At 42.5% G+C, this 26,529-nt stretch overlaps 2 protein-coding genes across 2 annotated transcripts; both read right to left on the bottom strand.

Moving 5' to 3' along the window:
* Positions 1–269: 269 nt before the first annotated feature.
* On the bottom strand, positions 270–10,685 carry LOC139169818 (tubulin alpha-8 chain). The gene is made up of 5 exons (XM_070756501.1): positions 10,415–10,685; positions 7,711–7,933; positions 4,659–4,807; positions 3,498–4,178; positions 270–717 (listed from the first exon to the last, which is right to left on the bottom strand). The coding sequence occupies exons 1-5, from the start codon at positions 10,415–10,417 to the stop codon at positions 424–426; spliced, it is 1,350 nt and encodes a 449-aa protein (XP_070612602.1). The 5' UTR covers positions 10,418–10,685; the 3' UTR covers positions 270–423.
* A 7,141-nt stretch (positions 10,686–17,826) lies between these two features.
* On the bottom strand, positions 17,827–25,993 carry LOC139169819 (tubulin alpha-8 chain-like). Its single transcript, XM_070756502.1, has 4 exons — positions 25,966–25,993; positions 22,826–22,974; positions 19,999–20,679; positions 17,827–18,120 (listed from the first exon to the last, which is right to left on the bottom strand). Exons 1-4 carry the CDS (start codon positions 25,991–25,993, stop codon positions 17,827–17,829), a joined length of 1,152 nt encoding a protein of 383 aa, XP_070612603.1.
* Positions 25,994–26,529: the final 536 nt, after the last annotated feature.

Here is a 26,529-nt window from a genome sequence, read left to right as displayed (position 1 = left end):
ATTCAAAATTCGGATGCTGACATATTTATGACGGGATTATATGATCTGCTTTTGCAACCTTCTGACAAGCAAAGTCAATGATTTACTGAACAACTGTGTTACTAACTTAACTGCCCTGATTTACTCAATAATTCTGGAAATAAAGGATGCAAAAGGGGGGCAAAACTCAATTAACAACTGTTTCACTGAGCAACAGAAATTTGGGGCTGAATTGTGAATCGTATGTCGAGGACCTCATGTATCACTTAAGAGAGAAAACGCAAGAAAACTCTTCACAGACTGGTGATATATTTATATATGCTGCTGGAGTAGACAAGAATGCAATCGATTAAGCTCCATTACTATGTTTCTTTCATCCATCAAAGACTTGTGAGAACTTCATTTGTGGCCCAAATACCCACAGCTTCGGGACCGTTTATATTTTCAAAATTCTTCCCCATCGTTTTCTTCTTCCAAAGAATCCGTGCCAACTTCCTCGTAGTCTTTCTCCAACGCAGCTAAATCTTCCCGGGCCTCAGAAAACTCTCCTTCCTCCATGCCTTCGCCAACGTACCAGTGAACAAAGGCCCGCTTGGCATACATCAAATCAAACTTGTGGTCCAGCCTTGCCCAGGCTTCGGCGATGGCAGTGGTGTTGCTCAGCATGCAAACAGCCCGCTGCACTTGGGCAAGGTCGCCTCCGGGCACGATGGTTGGCGGCTGATAATTGATGCCCACCTGGAAAACAGAAGGAAAGATGAGATCGTTCAAAACTTTTGCCAGACCCATCCTTGAATACAGCTCATCTGTCTGGAACCCATACCACATCTCGGGCATCAACACCCTTGAAAACGTCCAAAGATATTTCACCAGAAGAGCCCTTCACTCCTCCACTCGAAACAGAATATCCTACGAAAATAGACTAACAATCCTGGGTCTAGAAAGCTTAGAACTACGGCGCCTAAAACACGATTTAAGTATTGCCCACAAGATCATATGCTGCAACGTCCTACCTGTCAATGGCTACTTCAGCTTCAACCGCAACAACACAAGAGCACGCAACAGATTCAAACTTAATATTAACCGCTCCAAACTTGACTGTAGAAAATATGACTCTAACAATCGAGTTGTCGAAGTGTGGAACTCATTACCGGACTCAATAGTGTCAACCCCTAACCCCCAACATTTCTCCCTTAGACTATCCACGATTGACCTCTCCAGGTTCCTAAGAGGCCAGTAAGGGGCGTACATAAGTGCACTAGTATGCCTTTCGTCCCCTGTCCAATTGTCTTTCCTTTATCTCATATCTCATATATATTTTCTTCCTTTTATATATCTTCTCTATTTTTACATATTATCTTTATATATATATTACTTCATGTCTATTCTCTTCCATATGTGTTGTGTATTGGACAAATGAATAAATAAATTAATAAAATAAATAAAATAAAATAAAATGGCCTGGAGAGCAGGGGTGAAATGCGCCTGGTTTGTTTGTGCTGAGTTCTCGGAGAGCCAGTCACAAAGGGAGCGTGAGGCTCCACAAGTATCGTAGAATGGAACTGGAAAAGGTGCAAAAAAAGGCAACAAGAATGATCAAGGGAATGGAGCACCTCCCTTATGAAACCAGGTTGCAACGTCTTGGTCTCTTCAGCCTTGAAAGACAGCGTTTAAGAGGTGACTTGATTGAAGTGTATAAAATCATGCATGGGATAGAAAAGGTGGATGGAGAAAAATTCTTTTCTCTATCACACAATACTAGGACGAGGGGGCACTCGGAATTCACTTCCAGAAGAGGTCGTGACAGCTGTCAGCCTTGATAGCTTCAATGCAGGATTAGACAGATTCATGGATGCCAAGTGTATCAGTGGCTATTGAAACGGATGTCCAAGTGCTGCCTCTATGTTGGTTGAGGCAGGCAGGATTCCCTTGAGTACCACTTGTTGGGGGTCAAGGGAAAAGGAGGGTCTTGCCTTCTCTTTCTGCTCAAGATCCCCATGGACAATTAGTGGGCCACTGTGTGACACAGAATGCTGGACTCGATGGGCTTTGGCCTGATTCAACATGGCTCTTCTTAGGTTCTTATGTTCTTATAGAATCGTAGAGTTGGAAGGGACCTCCAAGGTCATTGGGTCCAACCCCCTGCTCAATGCAATGTATTGACATCAAGCCAGTCACAAAGGAAGCATGAGGCTCCACCAGTACCATAGAATCATAGAATCATAGAGCTGGAAGGGACCTCCAGAGTCAATGTATCGGGTTGCTACCAGAACGGTGAAGGATGCCACACCAGGTGACTGGCGGGCAGGCACATGTGTCGGAGCAAGATTTGGCTTCTGCGCATGCGCAGGAAATAAAATATCATGAGAGGACGCGCCCAAGAGAGATTTTGGCAATTTTCAGCTATTTACTTTCACACATGCACGGAAGCAAAAAAACCCCCACCAAAATCTCATGCGCCCATGCGTCTTCTCGCATGCACACACAGAAGCCAAATCTTGCTCTGATGTACACATGTGCAAGTAACCCGGAAATGCGTGTACATCAGCACCTGTAGTGGTGATGAGTTGGAACCCCCACCTAGCCTCCACCCACCAGGATGCTACCATTTGGGTTCTTCTACCCCCTGTACATGTGCAGAAATGTGTATGGAATGCATGCACAGATATTAAAAAAAACCCAAATGGTTGCATCTGTCCCAAGGAATGTGGAGGTGGATGTGGGGGAAACATCCACAGGCTACAGGTCTATTTTGCTTCCGATAGAATCTCCTGATGAAGGCTCCTCTGACGAAGGAAGCGAGGGTAGCAGGGAAGGGTGGAGTTTGGCAGACAGCCCAGGATGAGATCAATCATCCTTATCATCCCTGGATTCTGAACAAGAACTTATGACAGATCCACGCATGCGTAGAGTGATGCTTAGGAGAGAACAACTGAAGGATTATTACAGGAGATAAGTGAGGCCACCTGTGGTTGGGTGGGGCTGCTGTAATTAGTGCTACAGATAAAAGAGCAGCGTGCTGGTTTAGCCTTGTGGAAGTTTATCTGATTCATAGTTTCGTCAAGATCCTGGTTTTACTGTTTCCCTGTTCAAGACTGTGTGTGGACTTTCTGGACTTTAGAATTGGACTCAATTTCCCAGTTACTGTGTGAGAAATTGGATTGCATTTAACCTGTGCCTTGTGTGTACCAGAAAATCCCTTTGACATTTAAAAAGGGAGCTGTTCCTGTTTTTCTGTTGATAAAAGACTTTTGGTTTTCCTTCTATCGTGTGGTGTGTGTCTTTTTGGACTAATTACCCTTTAATTACGGGCGGTTGGGACATGCAAGGAGAACAAATTTATATGGCTCTACTGGAAGCTAATCCCAATTTTAATAAAATTGGGTAGAATAGTTTATGATAAGTAAATTGATGCTACATACATTCAATAACTTACCTTGGGACATGGATTATACCCATTAGGTCAATGTGCATCTTTTTAAAGACAGAAGGAAGATATTAAATTATTTGCTCCTCACCTTGAAGCCAGTTGGACACCAGTCCACAAATTGGATTGTTCTCTTGGTCTTGATAGCAGCGATTGCGACATTGACATCTTTGGGCACCACATCTCCACGGTAGAGCATGCAGCAAGCCATGTACTTGCCATGTCGGGGGTCACATTTGACCATCTGATTGTTGGCCTCGAAACAGGAGCTGGTGATCTCGGCCACGGAGAGCTGCTCGTGGAAGGCCTTCTCAGAGGAGGTGATGGGGGCATAGGTGACCAAGGGGAAGTGGATGCGAGGGTAGGGCACCAGGTTGGTCTGGAATTCGGTCAGGTCCACATTGAGGGCCCCATCGAAGCGCAAAGAGGCAGTGATGGAAGAGACAATTTGACTGATGAGACGGTTCAGGTTGGTGTAGGTGGGGCGCTCAATGTCCAGATTACGGCGGCAGATGTCATATATGGCCTCATTGTCCACCATGAAGGCACAGTCGGAGTGTTCCAAGGTGGTGTGGGTGGTCAGGATAGAATTGTAGGGCTCCACCACTGCTGTGGACACTTGAGGGGCTGGATAGATAGCAAACTCCAGTTTGGATTTCTTGCCGTAATCCACCGACAAGCGTTCCATCAACAAGGAGGTGAAACCTGAGCCCGTGCCTCCTCCAAAACTGTGGAAAATCAGGAATCCTTGTAAACCTGAGCAGGAATCTGTCTACAAAAAAGTACAATCCAAGGTGAGCTACGTGTATCTCAACAATTCTTTTTAGCCCACTCAGTACAGTAGTACCTCTAGATACGAGCTGCTCCACATGCGAGTATTCCAAGATACGAGCCACGACGCGAGCGAAATTTCTGTTCGACACCCGAGCTCAAATTCAGGATACGAGCCGAGCTTCCACTAGGTGGCGCAAGAATCCTTGCTTCTGGTTATCTCGGCGCGAAAAACAAAGTCTAAAGGCATTCGTTCGAGATGCGAGTTGAACAACTTACGAGCTCGGGTCTGGAACGAATTAAACTCGTATGTCGAGGTACCACTGTATTTGCTACATGCAAAGAGGATTTCTACAATTCGAAATACAATCGGAGAGGGGCGGCACATGCCTATCGTTAGATTTCTAATTCTAGCCCTAGATCTGCATTGAATTTCTGCCTCAGAATTATGTCACATTTAATTTTCACGCAATGGGCTTACCAGCTTGCGAATACGATCCAGCACCATATCAATGCTCTCCTTTCCAATGGTGTAGTGGCCACGGGCATAGTTGTTAGCGGCATCCTCTTTGCCAGTGATTAGCTGCTCTGGGTGGAAAAGCTGGCGGTAGGCGCCAGCCCGCACTTCATCTGTTAAGACATGGAAAGATATTTTGATAAATGTAAGACAATTTTTGATCATAGTGATACGTTCCTTCCTAATTGACTTCTGACACCATCTTTATGACTTTAGTCATAGTAGTAGTTTAGTAAAGACAGTGTCAAATACGACTTTAGCAACTGAGTAGTTGTTGGGCGGAATTCACTACCAGAATCTGTAGTATCATCACCTAACCCCCAAAAAACCCTTAAAAAAACCCTTAGATTATCTACGGTTGACCTATCCAGATTCCTAAGAGGTCAGTAAGGGGTGAGTACAAGTGCACTAGAGTGCCTTCCGTCCCCTGTCCTATTGCTCTCCTATATCTCCTATACCTTCCTTCTATTCCTATATCTCTTCTTCTATTCTTTCATTGATATGTTCTATTACTATACCTTCTTTTCTATTCATTCATGGCCCTCATTGTGTATTGGACAAAATAAATAAATAAATAAAAATAAATAAAATTTTACCCTTAGACTATCCACTGTTGACCTCTCCCGATTCCTAAGAGGTCAGTAAGGAGCATGCACAAGTACACCAGAGTGCCTTTCATCCCCTGTCCTAATATTTCTCTCTTACTAGCATCATGTACATAAATATTGTTATTCTGCTCGAACTAATGGTACCTCCAGAACTGCGGAGGCGAGCCTAATTAGACGTTCCAGCTAAAAGCCTACCCCTGTGTACAATAATAGAATACAATAAATAAAGTTGTTGTTGTTATTATTATTATTATTATTATTATTATTATTATTATTTATTAGATTTGTATGCCGCCCCTCTCCGCAGACTCGGGGCAGCTCACAGCAGTAATAAAACAATATACAGGAACAAATCTAATATTAAAATTCTAAAATAACAAATATTAAAAGTCTAAAAACCCCATTATTTAAAAAGCATACACACAATCATACCATACATAAAACTACAGTGATCCCTCGGTTAGCGCGGGGGTTACGTTCCAAGACCTCCCGCGCTAACCGATTTCCGCGTTATACTGGATGCGGAAGTAAAAACACCATCTGCGCATGCGCGCCCTTTGTTCCATGGCCGCACATGCGCAGAAGGTGGAGCGACGCAAGTTCGGAGGCTGGCAATGCAATGGTGATTTTTCCGGGCTCCTCGCCGCTACCCACAGGGCAGCGCTGGCGGCAATGGCAACCCTCCCTCCTTCCCTCCTTCCCTTCTCTCCCTCCCTCCTTCCCTCCTTCCTTCCTCTCACCGGCTTTCTTGGGGCAGCGCTGGCGGCAATGGCAATGGCAACCCTCCCTCCTTCCCTTCTCTCCCTCCCAATCAGCAATCAGTATGACGTCATCGGGCGGGAAAAACCGTGGTGTAGGGAAAAAAACGCGGACTTATTTTTTAATTAATATTTTTTGAAAAACCGCGTTGCAGCGTTTCGCACTAATCGAGAACGCGCAAATCGAGGGATCACTGTACATAGGCAAGGGGAGATGTCTCATTTCCCCCATGCCTGATGGCAGAGATGGGTTTTAAGGAGTTTACGAAAGGCAAGGAGGGTGGGGGCAATCGTAATCTCCAGGGGGAGCTGGTTCCAGGTGGTCAGGGCCGCCACAGAGAAGGCTCTTCCCCTGGGTCCCGCCAGCCGACATTGTTTAGTCGACGGGACCCGGAGAAGGCCACCTCTGTAGGACCTAACCAGCCACTGGGATTCGTGCGGCTGAAGGCGGTCTCGAAGATATTATGACTGAAGAACTAAAATAGAACCTCAATTTGTTAAATTAGGAACATTAAAACAGGTATTTTCCAGCATTTCTGAAAAAGTGTACATAATTGAATTTCTTTCAACATATTCATGTGATGAAAAATATAGAATTAAACTATAATTCTCAGAGCATAATTATCGAACTGAATAATTTTCTTTGTATGAGATTAAAAATTACAGGCATTAATTTCTAGAGCATATGTGTGGGACTGGGACTGTAAATTGTGTTCCTGTAATCTTTAACTCTGCCATATAATTAATCAGAGTTACGTCAGTCAACTAATTTTAGAAACAAGAAAGGGCAGGATCCTCATTGGTCTACTTTTTTCTGCCAAGGAAGGAGAGGGAAGGCATACAGGGGTGGTGGTTTGCATCGGGTATCTAAATTACTTGATTGGTTGGATATTATTTTTTGATTTACTGTTTGATGTGATTCATTCACTCCTTCAGTTAATCCTCCAGTCCTAATTTAATCAACATCCCCCTCCTCAGTTAAGGTACAAAAAGGTTAGCTCTGTAAAAAATACCAGCAAGTGAGACGTTTCTCCCAGAATCCAATATTAAAAACATCTAAAACCCCACATTAAAACCATACAACACAATCATTTCATGCATTAACTATATATACCTGGGGGTATCTTAGTTGCCACATGCCTGGCGACATAGGTGGGTCTTTAGCAACTTATGAAAGGCAAGGAGGGTGGGGGCGGTTCTAATCTCTGGGGGGAGTTGATTCCAAAGGGACGGGGCCACCACAGAGAAGGCTCTCCCCCTGGGGCCCGCCAGCCAAACTACTGTTATGTCTGACAGTTAAACAAATCAAGTAATATGATTGGTTCCTAAGCGGCTGCAGGCAACAGCCACTGATTGGTCGAGATAAATGCCACCAAAAATAAACAAGTGTCTCGGTCTGGGCGCCATTTTAAAAAAGGTATAACTAGAAGAACGGTTTGTCAGCGTGAGTTGTTGGTTTTAGTAGTTGTTGGTTACTGGTTATTGTTACAGCTCTTGTACAGTAAATGCAAGTTAAGCTACAACGGACTCCGTGTCATTACTGACTTAACAGTCACCCTTCTAGAATACCTGATTTCTCCACTCCATCTCCCGCGCTGCAAATGTTCAATAATTCCCCTTCTATTTGCCACAACTTGTGATTTCACTGACCTACTACTGTGGGTTCCAGGTCCACCATAACAGCTCGTGGCACATGCTTCCCCGTGCGGGTTTCACTGAAGAACGTGGTGAAGGAGTCGTCGTTATTAAACTTGTTGGGTTCAGTCTGGAAGGTGCCGTCGGGCTGGATGGCGTGCTCCAGACAAAACAGCTCCCAGCATGCATTGCCAATCTGAACTCCAGCTTGTCCAACATGAACGGAGATGCATTCACGCTGTGAAGGGGGGGGGGGAAATAAAGACGATAAGAACAGACTAGATGGACCATGAGGTCTTTTTCTGCCGTCAATTTTCTATGTTTCTATGTGAGGGAGAAGACGGTCCTGTAAGTCATCTTGTCCTAAGCCATGTAGGGCTTTATAGGTAATAACCAACCCTTTAAATAGAGTTCAGAAATAAATCGGTAGCCAATGCAGCTCACCATGTTAGAGAAGACTTATCTAGACAGTGATTTAAAATTTCCAAGCATCAATATCTGTAACCAAAATGCTACTACTCAGGTAGAAGATTAAAAATGATGGCAGTCTTGGACAAGCTCCTATTTTGAAGAAGTACAGACAAATATTGACAAGAGTAACCATCACTCACAAAATCCAATGAAGACCAAGATTATTTTTTGGCCATAAAATCCTGCTAGTCTATTGGAGGATAACAGCAGTGAAGAGGAAAATGAACTATTTTTACACCGACCCAATATTTTATTGCGGTGATTAGTCTGTAAATATATATATTATGGGTGCTATTTCAATGGTAGAGTCAGTGGTTAAAGGACTGGGCCAGAAACTCTTGTGATCCTTCTCCCACTTTAGGGAGAAGAAAACTGGACAACCTCTTAACTCTAAGTAGCAGGCAATGGCAATCCACTTTCAAAGTCTGGGTTGACAACCAGCATATGTTTTTCCCCCAGCAAAAATAACAATAATGAAACAGTGAGCATTTTTTAGGATTTGTTAAACCTTCTCAGGTTTCATCTGTATGCAAAGAGCAGCTTTAATATCATACAGATTGTGATAAATTTCAATCCCATAATATAGAATAGAATAGAATTTTATTGGCCAAGTGTGATTGGATACACAAGGAATTTGTCTTGATGCATATACTCTCAGCATACATAAAAGAAAAAGATACATTTGTCAAGAATCATGTGGTACAACAATTAATTATTGTCATAGGGGTCAAATAAGCAATGAAGAAATAATCAATATTAATAAAAATCTTAGGATATGGCTTTGTTTTTATTTCTACCTGGGTCTTAACTTAGCTAAATGATATTACTGCATGAACTGTAACTTAAGAAGGTTGCCTTCTTTGGATTCCTTTAATTGACAGGAATGATTGACAGGAAGAGTGCTTTTCCCTCCCCATCCACATTATTATTATTATTATTATTATTATTATTATTATTATTATTATTATTATTACTTTGGTATTTCTATTTCACACATTTAACTTTAAGAGATTTTTTTTTTGAAAAATACTTTATTATTTACATTAAAAAAGATTAGGTATAAACACTACAACAATACAACATTTACACGGTGCATGAAATTACATAAGTTTTTATGCATAGGCATCCTTCAGAGAAAGAAAGAAAAGAGAGAAGAGAGAAGAAAGTGAAATGTGACAACAAAGGGAGTTACAACATACATACATATATAACTTTAAGAAATTAAATTAATCCTGAGTCATCATACATTTACTGGCTATAAAGATCAGGTTAAGTAATGCGAAATGAAGTTGGTTACAGTAAAAAAAATATAACTTTCTGTTTTGTTTCTTGCAAAACAAAACAGTTTAGCAATTTGTAGTCATCAAAGTTGGATGGGAGGAAGAGACCGAATGCCTGGAAATAGATGAACTCTCAAAGTTACCTAACAAAGAACGAATTACTTAATGGTTTTAGTTCAAGTTCTAGGCTACATCGTACAGTCACATACAGTCTGTCTGATGGTTATTGAATAGCACTAACCCTTTTATGGAGGGAAAATCTATTACTCTATGCTGGGATGTTTAAGTATAGATTGCGTGCTAAGCCAGAGTGATCCAAATCACACATGCTAAAATCGAGTTTCATATTATCCAACTTTTTTGTGGCACCTTACAACACATGAAGTTGTGTTGGTGGATTTTGGTGGTCATTTTGGATATTTTAAGGGTGGAAAGGATGGAAGTATAGTGGCTTGCTCTCATCCCTAAATATAATATCACCATAAAAGCTAAAAGAGGATACAGAAACCATGTCCAAGTCTCTTCCAGTTATGGAAGCACAAAACTGGACAGTCTCTGGCAATTTTCCATAGTAAGACAGACTTGAAACCTGTGATTCTTTAGAAGTTCTCCTACCTTGCTTTAGTGGAATGGGTGATCCCAGCCAGCATCGTCTGGGCAGATTAGGAATTTTGACTTTCCCACTTATTTTCAGAGTATAGAATGCCCTTTTTCTTGTTGCAATTAATCCTGGAGCTATTGTTAAACTCAGGTTTCCTGCTGACTTCTGCCATCTCCTGTTTATTCCCAGGTAAGCGTATTTAGGATTGCACTACTTCAGCTGATTATGGGATCTATGCTAGAAATACTAAAGTCTGACCAAGAGACAAAGTCTAACTTGTTTTGGGATTATAAACAATTTACAACTTTTTAGAGCCAGTGGCTGTGAATGTCTTCATTCTTGTTTCCCCTCTGTTTCTTTGGCTTACCATAATGCTTGGTCTGGTTCTGATCCTGGCTTCTTTTCTTGAACAGGAGCTAGAAGGCTTTGTTTTTGTTTTTCCTGTCTCTTCCCAATTCCTTCTGCCACCCGTTGAGCTGTAATGAAGGAGGAGACTGACACCAAACACCTGTTGTTGCCTCTCAGTGTCATAGAGCAGGGGAGAGAGGAGGTCATAATTCCCAACATGTTCACCCTCTGGACCAACTTACATCACCAGCCTCAGGGAGTCACAGCTGCAGCAGCTTCATTAAAGACCCAAAGGGACACACCTCCTAAAAATTCATTTTTTAATTATTATTTTTTTATTTTAAATTTTTATTAACCAATTAAAATTTTTAAAAAATGACATTGGTTGAAATTTTTAGGCTTACATTTCAGCAGTTTACCATTCTTTTTTCTATATACATTCTAAGTCAATTAAGTATATTTACTATAATTTATTGTTATTTAATTACCCAATTATCTTATCACTTAAGGCTAGACTGAATTTAGGCGTGATAAAGAAGAAAGGGGAAGGTAAAAGAAGAGGAAAGAAAGAAAAAGAAAGAAATACTATTGGTCAACTATTTCTGTTGACTCATGCATTCAAGCGAACTGTTTCTAGATGTATTTATGCAATTAGTGAATTCTTAAGTTGCAAATACATAGTTATTGTGCAGTGAGGTACATTTATTTAGAATAATATACAGTACACATATAAATATATGCAGAGGTGATATATGTCCTAAATCATAAAAATTCTTAATTATCCACTGGTGGGTTTAATCAGCCCAGCCATGAGAAATAGCGGTCTTTAAATAAATTAAGATTAGATCCGATATATTTATTATAGTCTTTTACCAGTCTTTCCAGTAAAATGTAACAATGTACAAAGGGGTCACTATCAGTGAACTGCTGGACAATACTACTTGGTCTGTTGTGTGGATGTTGGATGGTTCAGGTGGGAAATTGTGGAGGGTTGAGCATGTTCTTTCAGATTGTTATGTATGTTGAGATTGGTCTTTGGCGTCATACGACTTTCGTTGCATAGGTATACTGTATTTATTTGTTTATTTATTTATTAAAAGACATAGCTCAGCACAACAATTTGTTATTGCAAAATGAAGGAAAACAATAGAACAATAAAAACAAAATACAGTGGTACCTCTACTTAAGAACTTAATTCGTTCTGTGACCAGGTTCTTAAGTAGAAACATTCTTAAGTAGAAGCAATTTTTCCCATAGGAATCAATGTAAAAACAAATAATGCCTGCAAACCTATTAGGAAAGAAATAAAAGCTCAGAATTTGGGTGGGAGGAGGAGGAAGAAGAAGAGGAGGATGACAGTCGTTGCCGAAGAAAGAAGGTGAAGTGAGCGCTCCCTTTTGCCTTTCCACGCCCACACGCTCTGGGAGGCAACCTCGCACCAGGTGTTTGGAAGGCAGCGCGAGGGAGTCACCGCAGCAAAGTGGTTTATTCCCTCTCCAAGCGCCCAGAGAAAGAAAAACGCTCCGTTCGCTCTGGGCTACCAAAGTCTCCTTAAGCGCCACTGAAAGGCTCCTCTGGCAGCCCAGAAAAGCCCGAGATGGCCAGGATTAAAGGGGGAATGGCAGAAAAGCTGGCCGGCTTTCAGGCTGCTCTCAAATTTGCTGGGAAATTTTTCTGGGCTCGGGTTCTTAAGTAGGAAATGGTTCTTAAGTAGAGGCAAGAAAAATCTTGAGCATCTGGTTCTTATCTAGAAAAGTTCTTAAGTAGAGATATCACTGTACTTAATTAAAGATTTTGCACATATGTTGAACTCGATGGAGACATTTCACTATGTAATATGTGAGTATGGAGTTAGCAGTCCCCAAAAAACCCATAAAATTTATCTGTACGGCCTTCATATTTGGAAATGATTAGGACAGTGATGATGAACCTATGGTACATGTGCTGGAAGTGGCACACCTAGCCATCTCTCCGGGCATGCCAGCTGTCACCTGTGGCTCTTCTGAGTTCCTGCATGCATGGGGGAGCGCTGAAAATTGGAAGAGAAGTTTCCTGGAATGTATGCGCATTCTGGGAAGCTGAGTTTCCGGTTTCCAGCAAGTGCATGCACACCGGCCAATTGGTTTTTGCGCAAACATGCCACACTTGCGTCAGTAGTGAAGCAGAAATCCACATTAAATACCAATAATGTTTGGTAGGACTGCACATGTCAAGACTCTAAGCTTCATGGTTTGAAAATCCTTTAATCTTCTCACAAACCGATTCAGTTGTAGTTTATTCTATAAATGACAGTTAAACGTCCTATGCTTTAGTACAATGTACACACCCAATCAGTACATCTCTTGCATTGCATCTGTTGTTCAGTTTTTCAAGCTTGGCAACTTCAAAAGGTGGACTTCAACTCACAGAATTCCCCAGCCAGCCAACTAGTACCAGTACGGTAGTGGCCACCAAATTTGCACGTGACCGCTCTGATGACTGTCCTTTGGGTGCTGCCATCTTTTTTTATTTTTATTTTGCAAAATCTCGCAAGAGGATTGTGCATGAATTTTCGGCTATTTCTTTCCTTCCACGCATGTGCAGAAGCAAAAAGTTGCCAAAATCACACATACACGTGCGTCCCCTTGCAAGATTTCAGTGTACTGTATTTTTGCTTCCTGTGCATAAGCAAGATCACACTGGAGACCTGCACGCACACGAGACTCCCCAGGCTGCGCACAGCCTGGATGCTCAGGTGACCATGGGGAAGCTGCAGTGGTCATAAAAACAGACACGGGTCACTTTTTTTCAGTGCCGTTGTAACTTTGAAAGGTCAGTAAAGGAACAGTTATAAGTTGAGGACTACTTGTACAATTCCAAGCAACACTAGTTAAAATTGCTCATGTGGAGGGAGGTGAAAAGTCTAATTAAGCAACACCAGGAGGACCAAGGTTTCCCCAACACTAACTTACAGCCTTTACTCTGAACAGCTCTTGCACGACTTAATTTGCTTATGTTTCGCTAATTTGTATGGATGTTCTGTTGGTTAAGCCCCGTGCTATATGTACTTTGCTAAAGGCAATTTGAATGAAATATTGCTTTGCTTTGCAATAGATATTAGCTGAGTAAGTTTCTGATCTAGCAGCATATTATTTCCTCTTATCGTTGACTGTGTTGTTGACTGTGGTTGCTGGGGGATGAAGTTTAGCAACATCTAGTACAGGGTTTCCCAACTTACTTACCGTACTTTCTTTCTTTCTTTCTCTCTCTCTCTCTTTCTTTCTTTTTTCTTTCTTTTTCTTCTTCTGCATTTATTTATTTATTGTAGTTATTTGTTTGTTTGTTTAAGATAATGCAGGAAAGGGTCTTTTCTGTGGTGGCTCCGATGCTCTGGAACCAACTGCCTCCAGAGATTCATACTACCCCCACCTTACTGGTCTGGGGACGTTAGATTACCATCTTGACTCGGCTATGAGTGATTGAGAGAGATACATGTTTTAAAGGATTATTACCCTGTTTCCCTGAAAATAAGACAGCGTCTTATATTAGTTTTTGCTCCCAAAGATGTGCTCGTCTTATTTTCAGGGGGTGTCTTTATTTTTTTTTCGATGAAGAATTCACATTTTTTGTTGAACAAAAAAAATATAAACATTTATTATATACTGTACAGTAGTTGTCATCACAAACCATAACCAGACAAACTGAATCCTATCAAGAATTTCTTACTACGTACTACCGTAGCATTATTTCCATGTACAATTAATGGTATGGTACATTTACCAGTATTTACAGTTTGAACAGAAACGAAACATCTCCTACGTCTTAGTTTCAGGGGATGCCTGAAAGTAGGCAATTCTACGAAACCTATGTCTTACTTTTGGGGGTGACTTATTTTCGGGGAAACAGGTAATGTATTTAAATTGTCTTTTTATTGTTGTTTTTGACTGTAAGCCGTTCAGAGTGTATGTGGAATTGGGCGGTATATAATTTTACAAACAAACAAATAAACAAATAAATAAATAAATAGGTATAAGTATAAACAGGGGCATAAAAGAGAATGAGTCCAAATAAATGGGGAGAGTAGAACAGGAACAGAAGGCACGCTGGTGCACTTATGTACACCCCCTTGCAGGCCTCCTAGAAATATCTCCGAGACCGCCTTCTGCCGCACGAATCCCAGCGACCGATTAGGTCCCACAGAGTGGGCCTTCTCTGGGTCCCATCGACTAAACAATGTCGGTTGGCGGGCCCCAGGGGAAGAGCCTTCTCTGTGGTGGCCCCGACTCTCTGGAACCAGCTCCCCCCAGAGATTAGAACTGCCCCTACCCTCCTCGCCTTTCGCAAACTCCTTAAAACCCACCTTTGTCGTCAGGCATGGGGGAACTGAGATATTCTTTCCCCCTAGGCCCTTACAATTTATGTATGGTATGCTTGTGTGTATGTCTGTTTAATAATGGGGGTTTTAAATATTTTATATTGTAAATTATTAGATTTGTTATAAACTGTTTTTATTGTGTTGTGAGCCGCCCCGAGTCTACGGAAAGGGGCGGCATACAAATCTAATAAATAAATAAATAAAAATAAATAAATGTGGTGAGGTCCACGGTGGATGGTTTAAGGTTAAAGCTATGGAGGTTTGAGGAGGTAACAAGAGAGTCAGGTAGAGTATTCCAGGCATTGACCACTCTATTGCTGAAGTTGTATTTTCTGTAATTGAGTTTGGAGCAACTTTAAGATGTGTGAAAACTTTAAGATGTAAAGATGTCAACTCTCAGAATTCCCCAGCCCAGGGGTAGGCAAAGTTGGCTCTTCTTTGACTTGTGGACTTCAACTCCCAGAATTCCTGAGCCAATTCTGGGAGGAATTCTGGGAGTTGAAGTCCACAAATCATAGAAGAGCCAACTTTGCCTACCCCTACCCCAGCCAATGAGTGCTGTAGTTCATTCTACCCACCCCATATCCACCCCTTATATTAATTAATCACAGGCATTCAGGCTCAGGGTCTTGATTGATGTTGAGTGGTCCTGATGAAATTAAATTGCTAATGATCTTGTTATGTGACCGAGTGGTTGTCGCTCCGAGTCTCCAGAGAGGGGCGGCATACAAATCGAATAAATCTAATCTAAAAAATCTAATCATTCATTTAGGACTGTGCTAGAAGGATTTGTTTTTATTTCCCAGGAAGACCCATCAGCAGTGTTCCCTCTAATTTTTTTGGGGGGTGGGCGGAAAAGTATAGTGTCTGAGCGGCAGTCCCTTCGGGACTGGGCGGCACAGAAATAATAAATAAATCAATAAATAAATAAACAAACAAATAAACAAATAAATAAATAAAAAACCCACCCTGTTTTGTCTCAGAGAATTTCAAAATAAAATACTGTACTGTGTGTCTATAACAGTGAGCTCATAATAGGGCAACTCTATCAATATCAAAATGCCACTTAAATAGTTGAGCTAGTTTCAAACTAGATTTTGATTTTCTTTCTCTCTTCCTTACTCCCATTCTTTTTCTTTCTCTTTTCCTTCCTCTCTTTTTTCTATCTGTTTCTCTCTCTTCCTCTCTCTCTCCTTCCCTCTCACTCTTTCCCTCTCGGCTTCTGGGCAGGTTTGGAAAACTCTGAGTTGATGATGATTTTTAAGTGAGCGATTGCTCACTGCTCAGCTTAGAGGGAACTATGCCCATCAGTCAGATAGCAATAGCATTTAGACAGCCCTCTGTAAGCGGTTTACAGAGGAGTCAGCATATTGACCCCAACAATCTGGGTCCTCATTTTACCGACCTTGGAAGGATGGAAGGATGAGTCAACCTTCAGCCTACTGAGATTCGATCTGCCAAACTGCTGGCAGCCAGTGATCAGCAGAAGTAGCTTGCAGTACTGCACTCTAACCACTGCACCATCGAGGCTCCAGCAAGAACAGATGTCCTAGTTCCCCAAACCAGGGAAGAAGCTGGCTAGGAAGCTTCCAAAAGAACCCTAAGTTGGAGTCATGCATTGAATTAAGTCATGCTTTCTTGAGGCCTCGGATGATATGAGATGGCATCCATCATGGCTTAACGTTCTACAGGTTGTCCTGTATTTATGTCCAGTCACTTAGCTGCTGTTTGAAGTTCTAATGCACCTATCTGAAGGGTATTTATTACCCAGGTTCAAAGTCCCAACATTCACCCCATGTTCATACGATTACATTTCAAGTGCTTGGCAACAGGGCTTCATTTACAACCATTTGCTTATGATCAGATGACCATGTTTCAATAGAAGATTGACGGCAGAAAAAGACCTCATGGTCCCTCTAGTCTGCCCTTATACTATTTCCTGTATTTAGAATAGAATAGAATAGAATAGAATTTTATTGGCCAAGTGTGATTGGACACACAAGGAATTTTTATCTTAGGATGGATATATGTTTATCCCAGGCATGTTTAAATTCAGTTACTCTAGGGAAATCTACACCACCTATGTGCTTAAAACAAAGGCCGCAAAGCATGAAAGCCCCAGCTCTAACGCTGGCCCTATACACTCTTCTATTCCTCTTCTGTTCCAATTTCCTATCCCCCTTCCCTTTACATCTTTTTCCCTTCTTCCCCAACCCCCTCCCTTTTCTTCTTTCTCCTTCCCCACCTACATATACTATATAAGAAAATTATAAATGTTAGAATGTACATTATATATAGTCCCTTTGCCTTTCTGTACCCTGTTTTTAATGTATATATTCAATAAAAACTTTTATTAAAAAAAAAGACTAATCAAATAAAGTTGATATTGATTGATTGATTGATTGATTGATTGGGTTGACTACAACATGACTGTCAATAAATTGGAACTTGGTAGAAAGCCAAAAAAAAAAAATTCAGTTACTGTCCTCCTCCTCTTCTTCCTCCTCCTCCCACCCAAATTCCGAGCTTTTATTTCTTTCCTAATGGGTTTGCACACATTATTTGCTTTTACATTGATTCCTATGGGAAAAATTGCTTCTACTTAAGAACGTTTCTACTTAAGAACCTGGTCACGGGACGAATTAAGTTCTTATGTAGAGATACCACTGTATACCGCTTCACAGTGTTTTACAGCCCTCTCTAAGCAGTTTAGAGAATCAGCCTACTGCCCCCAACAATATGGATCCTCATTTTACCAACCTCAGAAGGATGGAAGGCTGAGTCAACCTTGAGCCTGGTGAGATTCGAACTGTCAAATTGCAAGCAGCTGGCAGTCAGCAGAAGTAGCCTGCAGTACCGCACTCTAACCACTGCGCTTAGTTCTTATTTAATCGGATCTGGTTGATATCACATAAACATGAACCCCTGACCAATAAATCTTTGTAGGCATGAATCGCGCTCTAGCCACCCAGATAACAAGTCTTCTTCTTAGAGGTCTACAAATGTTTCTTTTTTTAAAAAAAAGGAAAGAAAATTAGATCGGAGACAAGTTAGTGGGGAGAGAGAGGAGCAAACTGTTAAATTTCCTCGCTGCCAAAAACCGAATCAAAGGAATCGGTTGCCACTTCCTCATAATCTTTCTCCAAGGCCGACAGATCCTCTCGAGCTTCTACAAATTCTCCTTCTTCCATGCCTTCGCCAACATACCAATGTACAAACGCTCTCTTTGCAAACATGAGGTCAAATTTGTGGTTCAGCCGCGCCCAGGCTTCTGCAATGGCCGTGGTGTTGCTGAGCATGCAAACGGCACGTTCTACTTGGGCAAGATCTCCACCCGGAGTCACCGTAGGGGGCTGGTAATTGATGCCAACCTGGTGGGGAGGAAAAGAAGAAGAAAGCAAAAACAAAACAGTCTCTTTGAAACCCAGAAGAAAGGCAAAAGGGATGGAATGCCTGATTTTTGAACTAAGTCCATCATTGGTCCAAAATATCTTATGCCTATCTGTGTCCTTTTTTGAAACCACTACATCTGTATCATCGTTTTCCTCAATATGCCCATGTTACACCAACACTCCGCAGTCTGCATTGGTTGCCGATCGGTTTCCGGTCACAATTCAAAGTGTTGGTTATGACCTATAAAGCCCTTCATGGCACCGGACCAGTATATCTCCGGGGCCGCCTTCTGCCGCACGAATCTCAGCGACCAGTTAGGTCCCACAGAGTTGGCCTTCCCCGGGTTCCGTCGACTAAATAATGCCATTTGGCAGGACCCAGGGAAAGAGCCTTCTCTGTGGCGGCCCCGACCCTCTGGAACCAACTCCCCCCAGATATCAGAGTTGCCCCCACCCTCCTTGCCTTTCGCAAGCTCCTTAAAACCAAACCTCTGTCGTCAGGCATGGGGGAATTGAAATTTCCCTTCCCCCTAGGCTTATAGAATTTATACATTGTATGTTTGTATATATGAGTGGTTCTTTAAATTGGGGTTTTTTAGATTGTTTTTAATATTGGATTTGTTTACATTGTCTTTTTATATTGTTGTTAGCCGCCCCGAGTCTTTGGAGAGGGGCGGCATACAAATCTAATTATTAATAATAATAATGATGATGATGATGATGATGATTGGTTTATTAAATTAGGGTTTTTAAATTAACTTAAATATTAGATTTGTTTATATTGTCTTATTATTGTTGTTAGCCGCCCCGAGTCTACGGAGAGGGGCGGCATACAAATCTAATAAATAAATCTCTAGAGTTAAAACATTTTGTGTGCTGTATGGGGAGCTACCCTGTTTCCCCGAAAATAAGTCACCCCCGAAAGTAAGACGTAGATGTTTTGTTTTTCAGCATTCCCAAATGGAACATATATAACACTGCTGTCCATAAATTGCATCCCAAAACGCTGCATCAATCAGATTTAAAACACATCCGACACGCATCCAACATGCGGCTGGATGTTTGGATGCGTTTTTGCTGCAGCAGGATACAGGATACAATTCACTGGAAAAAAATAAGACATCCGCTGAAAATAAGACATAGCACATCTTTGGCAGCAAAATTTAATATAAGACGCTGTCTTATTTTCGGGAAAGCACAGTAGGAACTGAAAAACATCTTAGGTGAGAAACATCCATAAGTTCAATAAATCAATTTAATAAATCAAATGGCATCGGACTAGATTACTTGCAGGACGCCTCCTGGCACATGAATCCTAGCGTCCGGTTAGGCTCCAAAGAGTCAGCCTTCTCCAGGTCCCGTCAACTAGACAATGTCGCTTGTCGGGGCCTAGGGGAAGAGCCTTCTTTGTGGGGGTCCCAGCCCTCTGGAATCAGCTCCCCCTGGAGATTCCCAGCCTCCTCGCCTTCTGCAAGAATCTGTAAACCTATTTATCCCGCTAGGCTTGAGGTCACTAGACCCTAGCCTCTGGCCCATGAGTATGTGGTATGTTTGTGGTCTGAATCTGAACGAATGATTTTTAATGTTTCAAGCTCTTTAGAATATTTTTAGATTAGTTGTTTTATTAATTGGATTTCAGATGTTTTATTGTATACAATTTTTTGATATGTTGTTAGCCGCCCTGGGTCTACGGAGGGGGGCAGCACAAAACTCCAATAAATAAATAAATAAATAAATAAACACTGGCACAAAATCAGAGCCACTAGTTCTTCACTCTTGTCTACTCTTAGTTCTACTTCTACTGCTATCTACTAGTGGTAAAGAGAACCTGGCAGCTTTTAATTATTTGCTCCTCACCTTGAAGCCAGTTGGACACCAGTCCACAAACTGGATTGTTCTCTTGGTCTTGATAGCAGCGATTGCGACATTGACATCTTTGGGCACCACATCTCCACGGTAGAGCATGCAGCAAGCCATGTACTTGCCATGTCGGGGGTCACATTTGACCATCTGGTTGTTGGTCTCAAAACAGGAGCTGGTGATCTCAGCCACGGAGAGCTGCTCGTGGTAGGCCTTCTCAGAGGAGATGATGGGGGCATAGGTCACCAAGGGGAAGTGGATGCGAGGATAGGGCACCAGGTTGGTCTGGAATTCAGTCAGGTCCACATTGAGGGCCCCATCGAAGCGCAAGGAGGCAGTGATGGAGGAGACAATCTGGCTGATGAGACGGTTCAGGTTGGTGTAGGTGGGGCGCTCAATGTCCAGATTACGGCGGCAGATGTCATAGATGGCCTCATTGTCCACCATGAAGGCACAGTCGGAGTGTTCCAAGGTGGTGTGGGTAGTCAGGATAGAATTGTAGGGCTCCACCACCGCTGTGGACACTTGAGGGGCTGGATAGATAGCAAACTCCAGTTTGGATTTCTTGCCGTAATCCATGGACAAGTGTTCCATCAACAAGGAGGTGAAACCTGAGCCAGTGCCTCCTCCAAAACTATGAAAAATCAGGAATCCCTGCAGCCCCGAGCAGGTGTCTGCCTAAAAAATAACATCACAATTTAGATACTTGTTTTCTACATCCATAATTTTTTTTTTACATTTTTTAAATTCACCGACTGAATTTTAAAGCAGTGTCCTTGAAGAACTGGATATGTACTGCATATTGACTAAATTTAATCGCTCTACATCAGTAGAAATCCTGGAGATATGTTTCTATTCACTTTTCAAACACAACAAGGAGAAGCTGTTCCCTTTTTCAAACTAGAGGTCCGATAGTCTCACTTCAATTCAGCTGCATTCTATTTAGTGGGACTGAGATAAAAACAAGGCAATCTAGCAAACGTTGCTAGATGGAAAGAGACTCTCACCATTCCTTGATGTAGGGTCGAACCAAATGTGTGCAAGTCAGTAACTCTTGTATAGTTATTAGTCGGTCATCTCCCCCCTGCTATTTAATATCTACATGAAACCGCTGGTTGAGATCATCCAAGGGCATGGGGTGAGGTATCATCAGTACGCTGATGATACCCAGCTTTACATCTCCACCCCATGTCCAGTCAACGAAGCAGTGGAAGTGATGTGCCGATGTCTGGAGGCTGTTGGGGCCTGGATGGGTGTCAACAGACTCAAATTCAATCCTGATAAGACGGAGTGGATGTGGGTCCTGCCTCCGAAGGACAATTCCATCCGTCCGTCCATCACCCTGGGGGGGGAATTATTGACCCCCTCAGAGAGGGTCCGCAACTTGGGCGTCCTCCTTGATCTACAGCTCACATTAGAGAAACATCTTTCAGCTGTGGCGAGGGGGGCGTTTGCCCAGGTTCGCCTGTTGCACCAGTTGCGGCCCTATTTGGACCGGGAGTCACTGCTCACAGTCACTCATGCCTTCATCACCTCGAGGCTTGACTACTGTAATGCTCTCTACATGGGGCTACCTTTGAAAAGTGTACGGAAACTTCAGGTCGTGCATAATGCAGCTGCGAGAGCAATCATGGGCTTTCCCAGATATGCCCATGTTACACCAACACTCCGCAGTCTGCATTGGTTGCCGATCAGTTTACGGTCACAATTCAAAGTGTTGGTTATGACCTATAAAGCCCTTCATGGCACCGGACCAGATTATCTCAGGGACCGCCTTCTGCTTCACGAATCCCAGCGACCAGTTAGGTCCCACAGAGTGGGTCTTCTCCGGGTCCCGTCAACTAAACAATGTCGCTTGGCGGGACCGTGGGGAAGAGCCTTCTCTGTGGCGGTCCCTTGCCCTCTGGAACCAACTCCCCCCAGAGATTAGAATTGCCCCCACCCTCCTTGCCTTTCGTAAGCTTCTTAAAACCCACCTCTGCCGCCAGGCATGGGGGAACTGAGATACTCCTTCCCCCTAGGCCTTTACAATTTTATGCATGGTATGTCTGTATGTATGTTTGGTTTTATAATAAGGGTTTTAACTGTTTTAATATTGGATTGTTATATGCTGTTTTTATTACTGTTGTTAGCTGCCCCGAGTCTCCGGAGAGGGGCGGCATACAAATCCAATAAATAAATAAATATTATATCTTGACAAGGCTATGAAATTTTGGACAATCACAGGAGAACACTGTCGTATTCCTCGTATAGATCAACGGTCATATGGTTGGGCAAGCCCAGATATGACACAAAGCCACATATGGATACTCAGTTCACATTATGCTGTTAGCATAAGTTAGCATGGGGTTTTTGCCCAGTCCTTGCAAACACGGAGTTTCTGGGTAGGCCTGGGAAAGTTCAAGCCTGGGGCAAGATAACAGGAGGGACGTGCTGGCTGGCACCATCAAAACATATTCTTTGCCTGCTGCCAAGAAACTCCCTTGCACCTGCAACATTACCAGTGATATACAGTTCATTGTACACCAGTTACCACATCATGTAGAACTGTGCATGTACATAGCTGCAATAGAGTAGAAATAATATTGATTATAAGACAACAGGGTGGAAAATAAAGTTGACTTCATTCACTCCTATATGGTCTCTGTCTATTTTTGAACCCTTCTCTGCTCTTCAGAACACAAGGGGGGGAAAAAGTTGGTTGTTTTGATTTGTGCAGTCCGTATCTGGTTACCCTAACAGAAATGCCACTGGTGTGTGACGACTGCCTTCTGAGGGAACTGAACACTTTCCTTGGGTCATTTTCTAATTCATTTCCCCTTACCAGTTTTCGAATGCGATCCAGTGCCAACTCAATCCTGTCTTTACCAATGGTATAGTGGCCACGGGCATAGTTATTAGCTGCATCTTCTTTGCCCGTGATCAGCTGTTCTGGGTGGAAAAGCTGGCGATAGGTGCCAGCCCGCACTTCATCTGTAAGTTTTAAGAGGTACAGTTTTTAAAAAACTTGGTGCCCTAAAAAAGGAAGATCAGAGGCCTATACAGTAGTACCTCGTGATATGAACCCCTTGTCATACGGAGACGTCCTTCCTGGCCGGCTGAAACGTGACATCAAAGCTCCGCCCATGAAATTCCCTATTGGGATTCCCCACCTCTGTTTGAGCCTCCTGACCGGCTGACGGCTCTTCTGCAAAGGAGACAGCCGGGCAGTGGTGCTTCTTGACGGCGTCGAACCCGAACGCCGAACCCAAATTTTTGCCGAACTTCCGGGTTCAGCATTCGGGAGAGCACCGAGAAGCCCCCCGGCTGTTTCAAAAGGCGACAGCCAGGCGGCGGCACTTCTCAGCGGCCTCCCGAGCGCCGAACCTGAACTTTTGCCAAACTTCTGGGTTTGGGGTTTGGGAGAACACCAAGAAGCCCCCCCCCCCCCCCCCCGGCTGTTTCAAAAGGTGACAGCCGGGCAGCGGCATCCAACGGAATGCCGTTTTTGCGATTTTTTTTTTGTTTGCACTCATTAATTGATTTTACATTGTTTCCTATGGGAAACATTGTTTCGTCTTACGAACTTTTTGCCTTATGAACCTCCTCCCAGAACCAATTAAGTTTGTAAGACGAAGTATTACTGTATTTGAAAAAAATCATCTCTAGGAGCCAGGGATATATTTCAACATGGATAGCAATACTAATATGCCAGTGTTGTTATCTGCTAGTTGACTGCCATCCCAATTCCAGAGCCTCCAGAGACTGACATGAGTAAGGCAGAGGAACAGAGGGAGCCTATTTGCAATGCGCGCATGCGCAGAGCTGTCAGAGGGCAAGAACAGTTACAGAGGAGAAGGACTACTCGTGAGTACGTCTTGGAGATAATTGTCCCCTCTCATAAATGGAGCAAACGGAAAAGCTCATCTCATGAAGCAACTTCGTTCAACTCGTTATCATTTTAGCTTTGACTCCAGGTTTTGGAGTCAAGTTTCTTGTAAAATTTCTTGCTAATTGGCCTTTGGCAGTTTGTCAAGAAAGATGTGATTATCTGCCTCCCTCCACCTCCCCAAGACTGTTGTCAGACTTGTTATCATTGTTTGGGATTCAGTACGGCTGGGAATGATAATAATTCACACCCGTTAAAATAAAAAAGTTGTGTGCCACACTGTTTCTGCTATATTATTTGATCAGGAATCCTAGGTCAGAACAGCCAAGATAAGCTATGGATGAACACAATATAGCCATCTTTTGGTTGTGAGTATAAGAGTAAGAGGAGAATTTTCTATGAGATTCCCAAGATCCAACAGACATTTCCAGGTACAAAAATATAACGTATTTTGAACAATGTACTGTAAGATGAAATATATATTGACTACCAGAACTGCACAGTAGTAATATGTGTGTAAGTTAGTACAGTGGTACCTCTACTTAAGAACTTAATTGATTCCCTGACCACATTCTTAAGTAGAAAAGTTTGTAAATAAAAACAATTTTTCCCATAGGAATCAATGTAAAAGCAAATAATGCATGTAAACCCATTAGGAAAGAAATAAAATCTCAGAATTTGGGTGGAAAGAGGAGGAGGAAGAAGAGGAGGAGGACAGTCACTGCCCAGAGTGAAGGGAGCGCCCAGAGAAAGGAAAATGCTTCGTTTGCTCTGGGCTGCCAAAACCTCCTTAAGCAACACCGAAAGGCTCCTCTGGCAGCCCAGAAAAGCCCGAGATGGCCGAGATTAAAGGGTGAATGGCAGGAAACTGGCCGGGCGTTCGTGTTGCTCTCAAATTTCCTGGGAAATTTTTCCCACGCCAAGTAGTTTTGAAACTACAGCAGCCTGAAGATTGATGTAAATTCATTTTGGAGGGGTTTTTGGCGAAGTTTGAGCCTGAACCATGTAAAAAAGTAAGAGGACCAGGTACATGGGGTTTTGCCAGATTATAAAGCCTTACAAGGTGTGCATATTCTCCAAATATCTCCAATATACTACTGAAACTGCCACGTTTACAGCTTCTGGAAGATGGCCCAAAATGTCATTTTTACTGACTCAGCATTTTGCAACCCGTTACTTGAGGTCTCCTAGAGCAGTGTTTTTCAACCAGTGTGCCGTGGCACACTAGTGTGCCGCGAGACATGGTCAGGTGTGCCGCGAAGCTCAGAGAGATAGAAACCAAGAGAGAGAGAAAGCAAGAGAGAAAGAAAGCAAGAGAGAGAAAGAAAGCAAGAGAGAGAGAAAGAAAGCAAGAGAGAGAAAGAACGAGAGAAAGAATAAGAGAGAAAGAAAGCAAGAGAGAGAAAGAGAAAAAGAGAGAGAGAAAGAAAGCAAGAGAGGGAGGGAAGGAGGGAAGGCGAGAGAGAGAAAGACATAGAGGGACGTAGGGAGGGAGAGAGAAAGAGAGCAAAAAAGAGAGGAAGGAAGGAAGAGAAAGAGAGGGATGGAGAGAGAGAGAAAGAAAGAGGAAGGGAGAGAGGAAGGAAGGGAGAGAATGAGGGAGGGAGAAAGAAATAGAGTGAAGGGGAGGAAGAGAGAGAGATAATTTTCTTGTCCACACTTTTTTTAGCCAACCCCCCACCCACCCCGCTCAATGTGCCCCAGGGTTTCGTAAATGTAAAAAATGTGCCGTGGCTCAAAAAAGGTTGAAAATTACTGTCCTAGAGCTCCCAATTTTTAGTCTTTTGAATTAAAGTTTTGTACAGCATAGTTTTATATCATAAAGAAACTATGTGCCAAATTTAATCAAAATCTGAGATGGTAAGGTGGGGACGACTGGTCCACTTGACAGAATGACTCAATTTGACTTATAACTGTATATTCAAAATTTATATACATTTGTATCGATATCTCCACAGTGCTTTTATTTTATGTATTGCCCCCCCCCATTTATCTTCAATAAAGATTATATTTTCATAAAATTCAAAAAATATATTTGTCCACAAAAAGTCTACGAAATTTGATATGCAAGGCATGTTCCTTAATGATTGACTCACCCACTACCGTTTGCTCCAAGTCCACCATGATAGCCCGTGGCACATGCTTTCCAGTGCCTGTCTCTCTGAAGAAGGTAGCAAAGGAGTCGTCATTATTGAATTTGTTATTCTCAGCAAAGGTGCCATTTGGCTGGATCCCATGCTCCAGGCAGAAGAGTTCCCAGCATGCATTGCCAATCTGAACTCCAGCCTGACCAACATGAACAGAGATGCATTCACGCTGCGCGACACAAAAAGTATAGCATTTAGATGACACACATTATTTTGCACCCTTCGTCAAAAATCTCTGAAATTAACTTTTATTTATTTATTTATTTATTTATTTATTTATTTTGTCCAGTACACAATGAGGGTTTTAGTGGGTATATATCTATACAGTGATACCTTGTCTTACAAACTTAATTGGTTCCAGGACGAGGTTCTTAAGGTGAAAAGTTTGTAAGACGAAACAATGTTTCCCATAGGAATCAATGGAAAAGCGATTAATGCGTGCAAGCCCAAAGTCCACCCCTTTTGCCAGCCGAAGCACCCGTTTTTGCGCTGCTGGGATTCTCCTGAGGCTCC

Source organism: Erythrolamprus reginae, chromosome 6, assembly GCF_031021105.1.
Source record: "Erythrolamprus reginae isolate rEryReg1 chromosome 6, rEryReg1.hap1, whole genome shotgun sequence".
NCBI classification, from domain to species: Eukaryota; Metazoa; Chordata; class Lepidosauria; order Squamata; family Dipsadidae; genus Erythrolamprus; species Erythrolamprus reginae.
Note: the sequence above shows the minus strand (reverse complement) of the source record. Positions and strands in the feature narration are given on the sequence as shown.